Source organism: Cottoperca gobio, chromosome 8 (assembly GCF_900634415.1).
Source record: "Cottoperca gobio chromosome 8, fCotGob3.1, whole genome shotgun sequence".
Classification (NCBI taxonomy): Eukaryota; Metazoa; Chordata; class Actinopteri; order Perciformes; family Bovichtidae; genus Cottoperca; species Cottoperca gobio.
The window spans coordinates 9,197,704-9,217,239 of NC_041362.1; the positions used below are offsets into that span (position 1 = coordinate 9,197,704).

The window sequence follows — 19,536 nt, forward strand, 5'->3', positions numbered from 1 at the left end:
ATAAGTCTTACAAAAATATAGAATGTCACCAGCCTTATCCTTTTTAAGAAGTTTGGCTTCTTCTTTTACCTTAACCAACCAACTTTAAGCTTGGTTGCCTGATACTATTTATTTTAAGTATAATCATTCTTATTCATTTCCGGCACACAAACATCTGCCAATATCTCAGCCTGCTAATTTGCAAATATCAGTGTTACACATTTTTTTTCTATAACATTCACATCCCTCCTGAGCAGAGAACAGATGTCTCTGCCTTGGAGCTCTGTCGTCTTTCAGTCCCCCATACTCCATATCAGCGCATAATTAGCATCCTGAGAGTCAATCTTGACTCATTAGCTGCCATCAGACCTGAACACCAGGAGAGGCTTGTATGTAAACTGTGGACAAACAGCGATCCGATCTGTGTGTGAGTGGGTGGATGTTGTGGTTGTGGTTGGTGCACGATGCTTGTGTGTGTGTGTGTGTGTGTGTGTGTGTGTGTGTGTGTGTGTGTGTGTGTGTGTGTGTGTGTGTGTGTGTGTGTGTGTGTGTGTGTGTGTGTGTGTGTGACCTTGTTTTTCTTGTCTCACCAGGCTGATGCCACTCATGAGAGGGTGGTGAAGAGAGAAGATGGCGAGAGGCTGGCAAAGGTGAATTAATGTGATTTTCTTTTTCCATGTGATTTCTACTTTGATGTAATTTTCTCCAAAGGTATTTGTGTGGCTGATTTGAATTTCTATGGCTGATGAGAAGATTAGGAATATTACAGAAAGGCGGGATTATCCAGAGATCAGTACTCACAGATTTATTTCTGCTCCGTGAGGATAAAACACCACCTGCAAACCTGAAAGCATAGATAAGACAAAGAAAGGCGAGAGACATCCGATTTGTAAGATAGTTATCATTCGTCAGCCTTTCTTGTCATTATCTATAAAAGTTTTATGACCTTCTGCAGAATATTTATTCACCATGTCAGTCATAACCAAATGCATAGTCCTGGTAGCTACAAATACAACTACAAAGCACTGAAGCCAGTAGAAAATAATTCCTTTTATCAATTTCCCTGACTGTTGCTTCATCGCATGGCACACAAAACAAATAGCAGAGGGCCGAGCGATTTCCCCCCAGAAGTAGGAGCAATAAAGTGCCACTAAGTAACTTGAGGCTCAGTCTGCGAAAGAAAAAGCACAACAGTTATCATCCCTGTGGGCTGAGACAAATTCCCCTGCAGAGGAAAAGCTGGGAGACAAATGTATCACATCTATGCTGAATTTGTTCTGCTGTAAACCTTTGAATATTCTTTATCCAGCGGACGTGTATCAGGGAGGCAGCAGCCTGTTGAAAAGTGTTAATTTGTAATACATATGTTTAAGTCTTCTGTGTGTAAAATAGTGAACATCAGCAATAACTCATTGCTTTGACGCTGCAGGAGTTTGGAGTTCCCTTCATGGAGACCAGCGCCAGGACAGGTCTCAATGTAGAGCTGGCTTTCACTGGAGTGGCTAAGTGAGTATCATTCTCTCTGCGAGTGTTGTAGATTGTCTTTTTAATCTACCTAATATTGGCGTTCAAAACTATGAAGATGCTCGTCATTTGTCATTAAGGAAAATAAGAGATTTGTTTGAAGTTAAACTTGATTTTCATCAAATCAAAACCTTCTTCAAAACGTGCTAGCTCTTTTCCTTCAGACATAAATATACTCTCTACTCGCTGGAAAATTCTGAATCTATAAATATGCAAATTGTTTTCATTTCCAAAGTTTAATTGATGGACTCAAGATGTCACCTACTTTACTGTGAAGTCTATTTTCAGTGTATGTGTGCTGTGTGTTTTATATGTACTTTATCTTTAAAAAAAAAACGATGCACGATTGAACTGTTGTGCTTCCATAACACGTTCCTGAATTAGCTTTTGGAGCAACTTAAGGCATAAACGGATAATAATTTGTAGTGTTTATGGGTGCTCAGTTTAGTTTAACCTCATCTCATCTTCTCTCTGTCTCAGGGAGCTCAAGCACCGGTCTTTGAAAGATCCCAGTGAGAAGTTTAAGCTCCAGGAGTACGTAAACAAGGAGATGAAGAGCACAGGCTGCTGCAGGTCCTAAAGCCTGCCCTTATAGTCATTGTCTGGATCTGATTGAGTGTGTATATTTATGCGTGTGTGGATCACTCATGTTCATATCTGGCCCGATCAAAGATGAGGAGTCGGCTCCAGCTTCTGATTCTCCACCCTCAAACCTCCCTCCATCTGTAGTCCTGCACTCATCTCACTGCCCTACTCTTCCTCGCCTGACTCTCCCTGCAGCTGTGAATGCAGCCCCAGGTTGAGATTTGCAAAAGACAAAGTTAGACGCTGCTCACCTCCCAGTTATTAACCTATTCATGGACATTTGTCCTCCATAACTGTACCTGCACCATATTTTAAACCCAGCATTGAATCAGACACCTATCTTTGCTTTACCTTGTGTGGTTGTTTTATTGTGAAGGGATTTATTCGCACCAGAAGTTATTGAAAGATGATGTTTTTGTAAAGCCATTTATTATTCTCATCCATTTAAAGTGAAATGTTTGTTGGATGTTCTCTTCTTGGTCAGTTTGTAGATGGATGTTCGTATATGTACATGTCTCACCAGCATAAACTCAATCCAAGCATTTCTATGATTCAGCTGTGGATATTTGGCAATATGTCTTTACTTGTAGTACTTGATGTTGCTGTTTTGTATATAAGGGTATGACATACAGAATAGCATCATCAGCCACAATCAATTGTTTTATTTTAATTCATGCTAGATGAAAATAAAGTATACAGTAGTTTAATCAAGCCTTCAGAAACATGGCAGTGCATGGGTTCCAGAAACTTAAACATTTTGGGTATTTTTCCAATATTAGAAGATTAATGTTGAGTCTTGAAGAGCTCTAATGCAACCTCTATTCATAACTTATATTCTTTAGTTTTGAAATGATTTAAAACATGTATATACATAACCTTTTTTCTGCATGTAAAAAGCTTGATCGAGGAGAAGAGCACTTTAGATGGTAAATGAGTAAGTGTGTGATTTTAGATATTAGAGGAATAAGACCTATAGTACATTGACAATGTTGTCTAAAGTATTGTATACAACACACATGTACATTTCTCTTTATTTGTAGTCAAATGTTCATACTTTAGCTGTATTTCTTTTTATTTACCATTCATGAATATTTAAATGGGGTATATATATGCCATGCTTTTTGAAAACATTTTTGAAGTTTCTTATAAACTTTTAACATAACAGAAGCATAGGCCTCTTTTTATGACTGTTGCTTTGGTAGAGTTCATCTTAATTATAGAAACTGGTCATCTCTGTACAGTATTTACTGCATATGTTCATGTTTTTCCAAATCTTGATGTTCAGAGTAATGTATTGATTATTGGTTTTTACTACTTTTCAATGTGCAACTTCTTTCTTGTATCTGAACGTTAACTACAATAAAAATAGAAGGTAATATTGCTTTCATCCTTCTTAATAGTGACAACATTTCAGAGCAAGAGGTACTGTGCGGTGGAGATTTAATGTCTTGCTCGGTGACACTTGAGCCAGGCAGATGCATGCTCGCATGGTTTGCTTCACTTCCCCATCGTAATACTGCTCAAAAGCATCTTTGCACCTTTCTGTTCAGCACAAACAGTCACTGGTGTGATGAGATTAACCCGCCCCTTAGTAAGTTTAAAGCTTTTCCTCTGCCTCCCTCTGCTGGATAAATCATATAAGAAAGTAAATATGAAGAATTGGATCACAATTTTTACGGTTTTACAAAAACAAGAGAAAGGGAATGCAGGCATATTGTTAAATGTGATTACAATACACAAATCAGTTTACATTCAGCTGCTTGAATATGTACAAAGAATATATAAATTATATCTTCACTGCTTGGCATTTGAACGTTACAAGCTGCATGTAGCAAATTAGACAGTTAAAACCAATACATTGAGAATTAAATACCACTGTACACATACATGGAAATGGATGAATTATTTCTTCTTTAGTGACGCATTACAGTTCTGTGTAAGATATCTGAGTGTGTGTGTATAGAACTGGCCAGAAGGGCTCAGTTTGTACACTTGGTTGAAATGCAAGGTTAAGTTGTATTAAGTAATTTAAGTACTCATACTGAGAAGAGACATTGACATTGGAGCAGCAACAGTTCTGATTCCTACAAACATACTTCTGCACATTCAGGTCAGTATGACTGACCTTTTTCAAGTATGTAAGTCACAGTACGTAACAAATTAGTAAGTTAGGCTAACATTCATGACTTTAGGAGTGATTCAGACTCCCTAACAAAATGGATCTGGCACAAAATGTGGGTGAGGTTAAGCAGGATTGCAGGTAGCGTGAAGGGGTCACTGTGAGATCGGTAACTGTAACTTTTTCTCTGTCCCACTTAAGTCTTTATAAAGACTTCCAACATGAGAGTAAGTCCTTCTCTTCCTCCATCTCCCCTCCCTGCACTCACATCTCTTCAAACACTAAGGCAGTCATGGTTTGTGCTTAAAATAGGCCTCCACTGCAGAGAGAACGGAAACAAATACATATCAGACTTAGAAATTGAGAAGAAAAGGGCTAAAGAATGACTTGACTTGGTTGGTTGTTCAATTTACCTGCATAATCCTGAGGCTGCATTGGTCTGTTGATAACAGTCTGAAATGCAGCGATCCAGTCTTCCTGATTCTCTTGAGTATCGCACGCAAATAGAAACTTCCGGTCTGGGGTCACTATGGTAATTCCAAACTGCAAATGGTAGCCCTGAATGTTCAGGGGGAGGCCGGGAAGCACAGTGTAGCCGTTTTCCTTACTACCAACGAACACCTCGCCTCGTGCATAGGCATCCTGGAAGTAGAGGGAGAAACCCATACAGTTTAATCATCTTTAATGAAACAAACAAAAAAAACTTTATGGTAGAAAAAGGGGCAGAGCAGCATCTGCTGGTCACAGTGTACAACTACAGGAGTTTGTTCATGATGTACGGTTTTAATACCAGTGGATCTTTGAAGTACATGAGCCTCCTGTCATCCATCGTGAACCATCTCTTCTTGAAGCCCTCTGTGTGCTGTGGGACAGAAACATGTGGCAGTAGCTCAATTCGTAGAGTTACAAATGTCAAATAAATACCTCTTGTTTTAATGCTCTGCAAGACGATCTTTCTCTTACCTATCAATCATGTTGTGGTAAAGTATTCCACTAACAGAAATGTTGCAGAAAAACAGAAAAATGCATTACCTTTGGACCCGTCTTCTCCATGTAACCCTCCTTTATGTAGTTCCTGGTAAGCTTTGACAACAACTAGACAAACAAAAAAGCGTAGTCATTGATAAACTCATGTTTATATGTGTGTGTGCCAAAGCCAGATTCTCCGAAATACTGCTACCAAAACTTCTTATTTAACCATTTAAATAAATGTTCGGTTAGTTTCTATTTTCTTTGTCAATTTTTACCGGTTTTAAATTGTAGAAAGTAACATATAACACCCAGAACATATTATATAAAAATATGTATGTCAGTGTCCTCAATTGTATGCACGTGCATGCGCTCACATCAGAGTTGGTAGCTCCTGGAAAAGCCACCTGCAAGTAGTGAAACCTGGCTGCTCTGATGGCGTTGAACCAGTCCACCATTTCCTTCAAAACAGGACATCAAGGAGTTCAGTGACGGACTCTTACTGAAACATCTTCTCCTCACACATCAGCCGTGATAGTCCATAATTATCTCCAGCACTACATGCGGCACTCATTTCTAGGCACAATGACTTTCTAAATTGCATTTTGAAATGAACCCGAGGAGATGTGGTCCATTTGGAAGAGGTAGCATATTTTCACAGTATTATTTCTTATGCTGTATGCGTTATGGGAAGCCTTTAGCTATTATTAAGGATTATAAAAATAAACTTCAAAATCACACAGACTTGTAATGACAAACCCTTTCCACCAGAGGTACTCGTGCCTTTTCCTGCATTCTCAAACACTCCTGCTCTTTTCTTACTCCACATAAAACACAGAACAGAGGCACAGGCCCCTCACCTTTCCATCCTCCTGGTAAACAAAAATATTCCTAGTGCTGTTGTCCTTCAAATAGGTTATCTGCAGGCCGTGGTTAGTGCCGGTTTTTGTTGGCTGGAAAGTGGCATTCACAGTGTTTATCTTCATTATCGCTTTGGGCTCTCTGGCCTGCAGAAAGGAAAGATATTTTTAAAAGAAAGACAGTCGATAGTCCTGGCTCTCCTTGCATCCGTCTCAAAGTTCTCTAATAGTATACGTAATAGAAAAGATGCAGAATGTATCATATGTCAGATAAAAATCACAGTGAAACATTGTGGTCCATTATGGTTTTACCACTATGATTTTTAGAATAGGAGGTAATCATGCTCCTGTAGTAAAACAGAATGAGATCTTCAGAGTTCACCAGAAGAATGAGCACATTTCTACAGAGAGTGACTTTCTTTTCTAAAAGGCCCTGTCACACATATCCGTATGACAGAAACGTACGCCGGCGCATACGAAAATTTGTCAGAGTCCAAATACGTCCAACTTTTCATCCGATCGGTTCGGAAAAGTGAACATTTACAGATACGCATGTCTAACCTATTGATAGCGCATCACTTACTAATACAAAATGTATCAGACGAATGATGTTTTGAGCATGTTCAAAATTACCGGACGTACCCGATGTATGCTTCATAAGATATGTAGACGTTACGTTAGACATACGTGAATACGTACGTGAATACTTACCTACGTGAATACCTACATGACTACGTTAGAGGTACGTTAGATATAGGCTACGTCGGCTGACGGTGAATCCTACAGCCAATGTATTGATAACGAGTGGATACCCTATTCCTACCCTATGTTAAGATGATGCCTGACGACGGAGTAACTTATTAAACGTGTTTCTACAGTACAGCTAGTGTTCAGCATGTTAGCCGTTCTCCAGCATCAGCATGATGTGAACCAGATGGCACTTCTCCAGCTCCATAGGCCAGACGCTCTGATACGTTTTAAATAGGTAAGTGATACGCTATCAATGTTTGACATACGTATAATAATTAGTTATGTAATTGTTATGTAAACGTCAGCTACAACACCGCTGTGGAAACGTTGGACGTATTTGGACTCTAACACATTTTAAGCTCATTTTCATATACGCCGGCATGTTTCTGCCATACGGAACTGTGTATGTCTGGCGTGTTCGGCGTAACGTCTGCGTCCTTCAAACGATCACAATTTACCCTTCATTTATATCAACCTATTGGCGATATTTCGTATGATAGATATGACAGATATGTGTGACAGGGCCTTCACAAAGGCAGTTTTAATACTGAGATCATCAGATCAGATGAGAAAAAAGATAGAAAGTGGGATAAAAAGAAAACCTCACATCATGCTTGTTGAAGTACTTCAAAACGCCTTCCCGTTCGGACAGAATAAATTTTCGGCTGAGGTACTGTCCGTTGTCTCTGCCACGTTTCCATAGAAACCCCTCTCTGTAGCCTGCCAGGAGGGTTTGACACAGAGCAGGAATACAGAGAGAGAAAACAGTAAATACAACAACTTTATTATTTAGATATTTCTTTGGCCAGTTGGGAACAGCAGAACAAGCTATAAACACTTACATATTATGATTTTAAAAAGTCGATATGGTAAACCCGTAAGAAACAGTTGAACATGTATACATCCAGCAGACACAGAGCAATATTAGCACAAACAATATACATCCAATATAAAATATAAAATCCCTGTGCCCATTCATCCAGTACATAGTGAGTGCACTAAAACTGTTATTTTTCATTACTTTATGCAACAGTGGGCGTTCGAGAGTTTGAGAGATCTTTAAGGATAATATTACACTGGACACTCATCGAGAAACAATGGAGACCACTGAAAGCTCCTACATTACAATGACCTGCAACATTGGTGTGTGGACAGTTTTAGTTTATGTGGTCAGTGTTCTAAGCACCTCTGCTTTTACCACACAAAAAAATTCAGCTTCAACTGATTGCGTCCTCTACAAGCCTGATCATTACTGAAATAAACTTGGCACGCACGCAGCTCTTGTTGGCTCTCTTCCTGAGCCTGTTCCTGACACTGGTCTCTCTGCCCATACCCAGCGGGAGCTAACAGAGACAGCACTGCAGGAAGATATGCATAGTCATTGCCGGCCAACACAGACACTTACTTGCACAAATCAGCAATATTCAACATAATTATCTTTTCCTCAATATCTTAGAACTTGATTTCTAAAAAAACTGGATCTTTTAAAAGGTTGGGAGATTCAAGTAAGACCACTTGTTTGCACAGCAAAATAACCTACAGACTTACACACTGTTCATTAGCCGTTATGAACTGAAAACTGTTGCAAGGTTGTTGTTGTTTTTCTTTTCAGCCTTTTCTTTTTTTTAAAGTTTTGTTTTGTTTTAGTCTGTTTTAAGGGCCACTAGCATCTTAAGAATGAGTTGTAACTGTTTAGTGTAGCTTGTAGTTACAATTTGAATGGGGGAAGTATCTATAAAAACATATGAGAAATATTATAAAAAGAATCCCCTGTGATACATTAGAAACTGATAAACCACTTCCCCTGCAAGTAACTGTACAAGAAAAGCATTTCTGCTGAATGTTAAGTGCCTTATTCAAATGATGGTATCGTATGAGCTGAAGTGTAAAACTGAGACATGTTTAGAAGAAAATGTCCACTTTCCTCAGGGGAAATAGAGCTTAAATTACAAAAACGTTATTATTTTTCTGCTGGTCCACCTGCACTATTCTGTCTCCCTCCACTCCTTTGTCCCTTCCCCTTGTTTCTTTGTACGGTAATAAAGTCGTAATGGTGTGGGCTGCACACAGCAGTAAACTTCTGGTTGAGCAATGGCTTCTTCAATTATTCATGAAACTGAAAGATTTGCTCCACCGCTGAGAGGAGGAGGGTCACACTGCCCACAACAACATAACTCAGCACAGTAGAACAAGAGAATTCATTCACCGTTGCAACGGAGTGTCAAATATTTGCAAACACTTGGGAGCGCAAAGCAAGTTTTGGACCAGAGAGTACGTCTTTCTTCAGGTCCTCTACAGATTGCGGCTAGTTTCTCCTGGTCAAACATCATGGAGCAATGTTATATAGAATACTTGTACACAAAAGAGGCCTTTCTTCTTCTGTGGCAGAGACACACAGGCACATGCTCCTAAACCTCTGCACAGCACAACACAAGAGGCCATTGACAGAGAGCGAGAGACACACAGAGTGGAAGAGTTTGACAGTCATGAGACTTGGATAATATCTTGTCTACCTTAAAGTGAGATTTTGCCTTTCCTTATTGAAGAATTTCAGGCTTTGCATTTCAGTTTTTCAGTTCAGAGTGTACTATTGAAAATGACCTTAAGATGACTAACTGCTAATGCAAAACTGCAAAATGTATACCGTTAAAATGTTCACCACAAACCAATGTAATAATAACTGACATTATGTTGCACAACTTCCTGTTTCCGTCACAGAAGGCACAAAAGGAAACTGTCAAATAAACCTGATAGAAAGCGTAGTTGGTTACCATCTTTATCAAGAAAAGCATATGGAACATTATAGACATGTCTGACTATACTGACTGCATCCCGTTTTTCCTTTAGACTTTGCTAAAGTCTAGAGAGAGACTGTAGCAGAACTGAGTTTCTCAAAACTAAATATATTTGAAGATGCATTCTCTATCATAATAAATGATAGGAAATAACATTTTAATTTAAGAAAGGTGCAGGCTGAAAAACAGTGGATTTATCCTTCAATGACGCGTTACATAAAGAAGTCCTAGTAAGCCATGTCAGTGAGCAAGCATGCACGCTACCAGAGAGCCAGGGCACTGAAACACCTGAATGGGAATAATGTTATAAATTACAGCCATGTTTAACAAGTCAAACTGTTTGCTATGAGAAAAGTCTATGATCCAGTCCAGAGAAACATCTGTGGAACTTTACTTTAAATCCCCCTATTTGTCATTTGTATGCAATATATAAACATTTAATAAATGGTTTATAACACTAATGTAGTTGTAAGCAGATGTAGTATTAATGTATTGGTGTTGGTGATCTTTTATGTATGCATAACTCTGCTCATTGTCTTCATATGGCTGACACAGTTTACCATGCTGCCCGAGTTGTAAAGCTCTGACTCACCACTACAAGTTATAATCTTGAGTAATTAAGGAAATTCATCGTCTGCTCCAAAACTATTCTCCATTATGCAGAAAAGTGCCGGACAATACTCTTTGCGTTCTCAGGACTTCTTTATGCTTTCGGTCCCAAATAATAAAATGTATAAAAGGGCATCTGTGTATTTTGCCCCCTCTGCATGAACTATGTTGCGGAAGTCAGTGAATTGATCTCGTTGAATACTTTAAAACCTTAAATAAAAAATAATTAGATGCTGATTCCTTAAGCTGGTTACGAAACTGACTCTTTGAAATACTTTTGAATGTTTCTTTCGAAACGTGAGTGCCCTTGATTTTATTCTATTTTTTAGATTTGTCTTTTCTGCATAACTTTGTCTTGCCCAGGTCTCTCTTTGTCTTTTTATTTCTTTTTCTTTTAATGGTCAACAACTATAACTCCTCCTGTGGGCCCCCATAAGTGGGAGCTGAATAACTATATAGTACAAGAGATATTCTAAAATACTCTAGAACAGTAGGGGTTTATGTAAAGTGTTACCAATTGTTTAGAATGTTTAGTGGTCCACGTCTGTTTTAAACTTGTGAGTGGTAAAAGAGTAATCGTTTCTTTCTGCCAAAGTAATATTTCAACTACTTTAACTCGCTTTACATGGATTGTAGACAAAGGTCAATCTCTCGCCTTCACCTTAGATACAGTTACGAGATCTCAGAACCTTCTGAGAAACTAATGGCACAATCTTTGCCAGTCACTTTGCGAGGGCATCCATTATTGATTAGCCAGGTCTGAAATGCAGACATGTTGGTGCCACTTCCTCTCTTTTAATGAGGCTGCACCGAACGATTAGCTAAGAGACATTTGTCATTTGTGACACAGGCACATGATTCAGCACAAAAAAAAACAAAGGTTATGCATTACACATTTAGTGAGGAAGGAACTTATTGCTTAGGTCAGTCACAAAATTACAAAATCATTTGACACAGTCAACTGTGAGGAAAGGGTGAGCCATAGTGTAGATAGGCAGAAACAGAGGTGGGTGTGGATAAGAAAAGAAAACCTGATGATAGAGCCAAATAAAGGATGACATGAGGACACAGCAAAGGGCAGTTTTCTTCCCTTGATGACCAACCCTCATTGTCTCTGCAACATAAGCCATGCTGACACCATCTATCTGTATAACTACCCAACAAGCACCAGGGCGATCTGACTGGCAGGCTAATTGGGCTGAGGCATGTAAATGAGCAGAGGGTAATGGTGCCTGCTGGGCCATGATGAGTTATTCATTATTACACCTTTTGACTGGGTGATGCCATTAGCAGGCTAAAAAGCACCTTCACACACCCACACACACACACACACACACACACACACACACACACACACACACACACACACACACACACACACACACACACACACACACACACACACACACACACACACACACACCCTCTACAGATATCAATACACTTTTCTCACAAGATCATTATCCCAGTTTGTGCTACTTTATGTTACAATTGTTCACCAAGAGTGTGTCATGTGATAATAAAACAAATAAAGAGTTCAAGGAAGAGGATTACAATATTTATAGATTGTAAATGAGCAAGATACATAAAAAAGAATAAACATTTTGGAAATACACTTACTGGCTTGGTTGAGAATGTGAAAATTGAAAATATGTCGACCAACATCAACATTTTACATATTAACCTAATGTATCTCATTTGTTTTAACCATTAAAAACAGAAATGTAAAAACAGGAACTTCAGGTTTCCAGAATAGATACATACTTTTACTGTTTTTAGATTTCCTAAAATAGTGATAATGATATGCTGAGTATTCATTCAATGCTAAATAGGTGGAGCTTTGTGAGACACGGACAAGTACTTGTTTTCTGGAGGAAGCCAGAAGTATAATGTGTACAGAGATGCATTTCATTCTTACCTGCCGAGTAGGGCTCCTGCTTCTCCACACACATGAACTCCTTCCGCTCGTACTTGGCTCGTATCCATTGTTCCCGCAGGAGCCTGCAGAACAGTGGGCGTTAGACACTCGGCTCTGCCGGGGTTTGATGTTTACTTCATGCTTAAGATCATTTGTTGAACACGTCTCATTAACTTACATGGATGTCGAGGCTCCAAGCCACATTTCATGCATACTCTGAACAAAAGCTGTCAAATATTACATGGCTCAACTTCTCCTTATTAACACTACCCTTGTCCTCCATTTATTATGACATTAAAATCATATGGCTCGTGCCCTTTTATCTCCCATATCCATCTTTCACCAAGACACCTCATCATTTCTCCACACGTAATCAGCTATGTCATCTTCAGACTTTCCTAAAGACTTTCCTTTTTGATAAAGCTTATAGTTAGGGCTGGCTCAGGTTTGCCCTGGATCAGCCCTTAGTTATGCTGCTATAGGCTTAGACTGCCGGGGGACACCTCCCTGCTCTCTTCCTTCTCTCCCTCTCTCTTCTTCTCCCTCTCTTCTTCTCCCTCTCTATCTGTATGCATTTATGTAAATGTATGTTACTAACTCACCATCCGGGGTATCATCCCCGGAGTGTCTGTCTCTCATGTGGCAGGTTGCCACTGATAAAGTTTACGTCAGGATCATGAATGAATTGTGACAGCGCCTGCTGACCTGGTCCTGCTGGACACCGGGAAGCCTTATTGACATTTTCCTGGATTCATCCAAACTTTCTATTTCTTTTTTTTTTTCCAACACAACATAATTTCTGTCAAATGTTGTATTTGTACTATGTTGTTTATCCTGTACACACGACATCTATTGCACGTCTGTCCGTCCTGGGAGAGGGATCCCTCCTCAGTTGCTCTCCCTGAGGTTTCTTCCATTTTTTCCCCTTTAATTTTGGGGTTTCTTTTAGGAAGTTTTTCCTTGTGCGATGCGAGGGTCTAAGGACAGAGGATGTTGTAACCTGTACAGTCTGTAAAGCACACTGAGACAAATGTATAATTTGTGATATTGGGCTATACAAATAAATTTGATTTGATTTGATTTGATTCAATAAATCAGCATCATGATATTTAATGTAAAAGCTTTCTTTCCCGAATGCTCAAAGCTCTTAGCGGATAATGGATTTGACTTTTTCTCTCTTCTTTATCCAATCCCCCCTTCCTTTGTGCTGCTTTGAACAATCGTCCTTTATGAACACTCAGTGTTGTTGCGTATTGCTATTTATATCACTGGACAGCTAAGTTAAACCCTTGTTCTGAACTGTTACTTCCTGTTAAAACTACAGGAACTTGGCATTCTTATCACTGAGACTAAACCAACCAAAACCACTTGTTACTCGAAGCATCCATCTGCAGAACAGTCTTATTGCATCAGCAGTATTTTACTATCTCTTTGCACAAAATAACCACAATATATATCAGCAAAGGTCTGCAATGTTGCAAACCTTTGCCACTTAAGAGTGTCATGTTCAAGAGACAACACAACTACCTTTAAGACAACTTCATTAGCTACAACTTGATGTCTATGATCACAATCGTGGCTGTTTAAATGCTGGACAAAATCAAGATAAAAAGGAAATTATATGTTTGTAAATCTGTGTTTCCATCTGTGCAACAGATATGTACTAATATGTACTCTTACATTTAGAGGTGACCTGAATCAGACGTTAAGGAGGGAGAAGATAGATGCATCACTCACATGCAGTCTTTGTGTGTAGGACAGTAGTAGAAGGCAGGAACTATCTGTTCATACTTGGCCTTGGCCGCATTGTTACCCACAGAGTCCATAAACTGCATAGGGAAGGAAGAGAAACATCTGATGTTTGCAAGTGATAGCTGTGTGCATTAGTGTGTGCTCAGTGGCATGATGGCCACACACACACACACACACACACACACACACACACACACACACACACACACACACACACACACACACACACACACACACACACAGAGCTAAGTATCTGTATATGTGGCTGACTCGTTGCCCAGAGGGAGATGGTACTGCTGCCATGGCTGCTTCTTCTTTTGTGTCTCTGTATTGAACACAGAGGAAGCTGTTCAGTATGCATTAGCACACAACTAGGATACCACCGCCCCGCACACCCACTCCCAGCACCATCAACCTGTTTTTAAAGTGAGTTTTAAAGTCTGAGAGTCCCAGGATTCAGCACAAACAAGGTATTGGTTGTATCTGCCAGCTGCTGGCTCATGACTTTCAGGCCATGCTAAATTAAGTCTGATGACTTGTCTTATTCTTCCAAGCAGGGATGCAGAGGCGCTCTGCAGAGCAGGCAGAGAGTGATACTCACAGTGAAGCAGGGTGGGGGAGAGGCAGGCCAGAGGTTGCAGACATTCCTTCAAGCTTAGTTTCAGACTATAATCAATGGCTGGTCTTATAGAACACAAGGCTTTCTACTTTGTTCAGGATTTATAGAAACACTGCACATACACAAGTTCTCACCTCCACCTCAGAGGAGCTCCAGGGATCCAGCAAGACAGATTTCACCTTGCTGACCTGAGCAATGTTTCTATGAAGGCCAGAGCAGCTGAGACACATGAACACTCCCAGGGTGTAGGATGCCCACTCCGGATCTGCAACACAGCATAAAAACACTTGTAAGTTCACACAACAACCACTTAAAGCTCAAAATAACTGAACACGCTGAAACAAGTCTGAACTTCCTTCTTACAGACACTGATATTTCAGCCATATTTGAAATAGGTTGACCATAGTGAAGAACAGACAACCAAAACAGTGGTGGACACATTACAGGCAGAAATAACTGTTTTATAGGATTGCCCCCTCTTAGTCGACTGATTGGTCGTTTTAGATTTCTTTAGTTAATTAGTCATTGTTCAAAATGTTTGTTTCATGCTGAATGATTTCCAAGAAACCTATGTGCACATTTCTGGTAGACACAAGATTTAAAGTGGTGCTTTTGCATGATTCTTTCTGGAGAAAAGAAATCCTATGAGAGTTAAGTCGCCCTACTATTTTCACATGTATACAAGTTTTTCTACATGATTCTTCCAGTGGATTAGGATTCCTAATAATAAAATGTAACGTAGAAACAGGTACGGATAGAAATCTGACACTCGGGTTAAGACATGGAACATGGAGAGACTATGGGTTCATCAGATCCTGAAGGAGTTACTGTCCTACACACAAAGACTGCACGTGAGTGATGCGTCTATCTTCTCCCTCCTTAACGTCTGATTCAGGTCAGCATTTAAACAGCCACGATTGTGATCATAGACATCAAGTTGTAGCTAATGAAGTTGTCTTAAAGGTAGTTGTGTTGTCACTTGAACATGACACTCTTAAGTGGCAAACCGACAGAACGAGACGGTCTGTCCATCTTCCTCACCTCCATCTTTCTGTCTTCAACACGTGAAGCTCAATACTAAGTTCTATCCAAACGTTTTTGCACTTCCTGCACTAACCTGTCATATTGTACACACTTGCATCGTAGTTTCTTTTTCAGTACTTTACCTGTTTTTTTATTTCCTCTCAATTTGTTTATTATTTACTGCATGCATGCAAATTCCTTGTAAGTGAAAACCTACTCGACAATAAACTTAATTCTGATTGTCTTTGCATCGAAAAGAATACATTTTCCAAGTGCACTCACTTCAGCTCGTAGAGGAAGCAGGTCACACAAAGAGATGAGAGCTGGCCTCCATGACCTCGATTCTATTACTCAGTGCACTTCCTCAGACTCATCATAAAATATAGATGACAAATATTTGGGCGAGAATGATGTCAATCGAGATCTGGATTGTATTTATGTTTGTGTGGTTTCCTTTCCATTGTTCAGTGTGGTGGCAGTAGAGAGAGAGTAGACTCTGCACCACTGACGGCTCACCTTGAATCACCCCGACAGGGTAGAGCCTCATAGGTGTTACTTCTGCATCTGCATAGAAATGGTAATAACCCATCTTCAAAATCTTATCAGAGGTAGGCACATCAATGTAACTATACTATGATTACATACAGTAGATCACATCTACATGTGTAAGCATGTGTGGCTATTGTTATACAATTTTGTTGTAGATAAGTCTGTTTTTACTGTTTTTTTTCAATTGCTAAACAAATTAAAAAGGGCACACGAAGCACAATTGAAACTGACACAGAAGGAGCAAAACCCCAGCTCAGATCTTCACAACTATAACCACATGTTCAGCCTCACTGTTATGCAAAACTCTACACACACTTCTCTACATTAGACACATACTGTATCTACATTGATGTCTATTCTTTGCCATTTCAATGCACACTTAAAGAGTGCAGCCTAGACCTGCTCTTTATGAAAAGTGTCTTGAGATAACTTCTCTTGTGATTTGGCGCTACTTGACTTTCATATGAACTAATTGATCAAACACGGCTGTCAGGTGTACAGACTTAGGTGCATACAATCAGGCGTAAGCACTATAAAAATGCAAAAGGTCTTTTGTCTCCACAACTATGTTTCTGCCATGTTTACGTTTTAGATGTTTTTGATTTGCAGTGCAAAGTTAAATGCATATATGTATTGACTGATTTTCCTGGAAAATAAATATTTTCATCAGTGTGCAGTAACTGGTCTTGTGTGTTGCGTTTGGTCAATATATTCATGTACTTCACTCCAGCAATATCGCCTTAAAAAAAAAAGATCCAACCAAGACTATATTATAAAAACTGTTACGTGACATTTAAAATACAGCTGCAGAACATTATATGAATATTAACAGTTAACAGTGTGTGTAACATGTCATTCACACCTACACCATGTTCCCATGTTACATTCACACTTTTCTGCATACAATATATGAGTCACTACTACCTTCAACACCTATGTGGCCCCAAAACAATACATACTGAAGACTTGACATAAAGCAAATAAACTGAAAAGTGTATGCGTTTCAGTGAAAAGTCAGAACATCAAACAGTTCAAACATTTCTTTAAACGGGGGGGCGAGAGTGGAAAGTGTGATAATGATCAATTGTACAGGTGTGTGAAAGGAACACGCACAGCAAATGTGTTTGTGAGCAGCACCTTCCACACTTCAAAATCTACTGACATTTCAGAATCATTAGTCACATCGATGCAGGTGAGATTAAAGTTGCCATAGTGGTTATTTTGTAACTGAGTCAGAGAACTGGAACAGTGTCAATTACTTTGTATCAGTGTGCTGCAGCCCTTCAACCATTGCTAATGAAGACTAAGTGGACAGACACTGCAAAAATAGCTTGAGAACAGAAAACGTACTTCCTTGTGCATAATCACAAAGCTGCACACATAAGACTGTGCATCTGTACTCAAGAGACAAGAGGCTGATGTGTAGTTAGCCACTCCCATCTTCTCTGCATTATGTGGGCCTGCTGTAGTTGAGACAATGAGCCAGAGAGAAGTCACTCTCCAGACATCAGGACGCACCAAGTCAGATAGCCAATGAGCAGAGGAGGGAAACACATTTGGCATGGAAGAGATACTGGGTCCACAACGTGCATGAAGCACCTTAAAAAGCAGTTTACGGTGGTTTAATTTATAGGGAAAAATTTTCTGCTACCATTTTGATAAATAATAAAAGTAATTTTTAGTCTTTTCAAGACATAAAACAAAAAGGTAAAGGAAGATGTGGTTGCAGCTTCTCAAATGAGAGGATTTACTGATCATTATTATCACAATTGACTGTAAACTAACAATGTCTTTGTTTTTTTTTGCAATTTTATGACATTTCAGAGACGATAAATCGGAAAATGAATCATAACATTAATGGATAATGAAAATACTTGTTAGTAGCAGTCCTAAATATGAGCATCCTTTAAGAGGACTGAATGAATGGACTTGAAGGGAGATTAGCTTAAATATTTCATCATGTTGAATAGTAATTAGGGAAGCACTTTTTTTTTTAAACCAGGAGCAACGCCAAGTGAGGAATAATACATTAAACAAACTTTTCTGAATTTCTTTCAGACTATAGATGAGCCTTATTTCACAAACCACACCTGTTTGCCCATCTACTGAACTGCAGATGTGATAAGTGCAGTGCAAACAACTAGGTGTGACCATCAGGGTGTGTGACCATATGTGCACATGCAAAAGGAAATCAAAAACCAGATGAATACATATTTGGTCACTTTTTAACCACCACTAAGCTCTCAAGTTTAAATAAAAAGCACTTATATAGGTCTACAAGTGTTACACATGTACATATATACACTATAACATTCTGTAGTTGCTTGAATTAGAGTCCTGACCAAATTCATTGCTGTGTGAGGATCTTCATTTTGTCACCTGTCATTTATTTCATAACCATATGTGGCATAGACCACATCGTGACTGTCTGAGAAGAGAAACTAAACGACCTTGCGAGAAATAACTGAAGATACCATGTGAAATTGTTATATATAGTTACATATTAACAGCATATAATATCCCACGTGAATAACAATGAAGTAGGATAGTCATACAATCAGATAAGTAAGAAAGGGTCACTAAAATGTTTTTGTCCAGCCTACCTGCAGCTCCGCAGTCGGCACAGTTTCCATTGCCGGGTTTCTCCAAAAGCTGTTTCAGACGCTGCCTGTTCCTTTCTTGATCCGAAGCCATAATACAAATGTTTCTGCCGAGATGCCTGCACAGCGGCTGAAAACCTCAAACTTTCTTGCATCGAAAGTAAGATTGTCGCCGGGGCGCGCTGGACTGCATTTGCAAAAGTAACGCGCTTAAAGAACTAATGAGAAGGCGGAGGGTGTCTGAATAGGGGAGCAAGATCAGTTATGGTGTACATACTGTAAAATCCATACGGACAACATAAAACGCATTTGAGTCTTATCTGTGTCTTTCTCTGAAGTGGGACCTCCAGCGGTCATTGTGATGACATGAGACGCACTCACGACTCTCCCAGACGGTGACACTCACCTCCTCCGTCACCAATTCAGTGCGTGGAAATATTGAATTAGTATTTTGCCCGAGTAAAGCTTTTCTTCTTCTTCGCACATTTTTAACGACCTGAGCAGACGCGGTTGGTGATATGAATTAGGTGGAGAAAGTGAAACTCTAAAAAGACATTTCAGTCTATATAAAACAAAGTATAGCCTCCTTAATATTAATATCATGCTGCGGTATGAGCTCACTCTAGACTCTGGACAGGACTTTAGTATATTGAAGGCAGAAATAAAGCACTCACATCTGATTAAAGAAATATAGCACAGGTGTTTACACTTGTGGCTGATTAGACCTGGGGTCCGATTGAAGTTGAGCGGAGCTATGTTAGGATTCATCTTTTTATCTTTGCTTCGTTTTGTTCATATTCATTTGAAAGTATGGCAGACACATTAAACATTAACATGTTCCTGAAAGAAAACGTAAAAGTAATCAAAGCTGGCAGACACTGAGAC

General features: G+C 39.4%; 2 protein-coding genes across 6 annotated transcripts in view; one reads left to right on the forward strand and one right to left on the reverse strand.

Moving 5' to 3' along the window:
• Positions 1-3,469, forward strand: part of LOC115011959 (ras-related protein Rab-26-like) — a 44,428-nt gene extending 40,959 nt beyond the window's left edge. For both annotated transcript variants that reach the window (XM_029437268.1, XM_029437267.1), the window contains 3 exons: positions 573-629; positions 1,409-1,485; positions 1,984-3,469. In XM_029437268.1, coding sequence (XP_029293128.1) covers positions 573-629; positions 1,409-1,485; positions 1,984-2,083 — 234 coding nt within the window. In that variant the 3' untranslated portion in view covers positions 2,084-3,469. The remainder of the gene's footprint in view (positions 1-572; positions 630-1,408; positions 1,486-1,983) is intronic.
• On the reverse strand, positions 3,219-19,194 carry LOC115011956 (arf-GAP with dual PH domain-containing protein 1-like). Of its 4 annotated transcripts, XM_029437262.1 has the most exons (12): positions 18,655-19,194; positions 16,019-16,066; positions 14,614-14,744; positions 13,846-13,937; positions 12,109-12,191; positions 7,394-7,506; positions 6,037-6,183; positions 5,554-5,637; positions 5,240-5,302; positions 4,998-5,069; positions 4,621-4,849; positions 3,219-4,526 (listed from the first exon to the last, which is right to left on the reverse strand). In XM_029437262.1, exons 1-12 carry the CDS (start codon positions 18,743-18,745, stop codon positions 4,498-4,500), a joined length of 1,182 nt encoding a protein of 393 aa, XP_029293122.1. In that variant the 5' UTR covers positions 18,746-19,194; the 3' UTR covers positions 3,219-4,497. The 4 variants fall into 4 exon arrangements, with proteins under 4 accessions (XP_029293122.1, XP_029293123.1, XP_029293124.1 ...); XM_029437263.1 differs by lacking the exon at positions 16,019-16,066 and having other exon boundaries at positions 18,655-19,185; XM_029437264.1 differs by lacking the exons at positions 16,019-16,066; positions 18,655-19,194 and having other exon boundaries at positions 13,846-14,185; positions 14,614-14,741.
• Between the last annotated feature and the right edge of the window lie 342 nt (positions 19,195-19,536).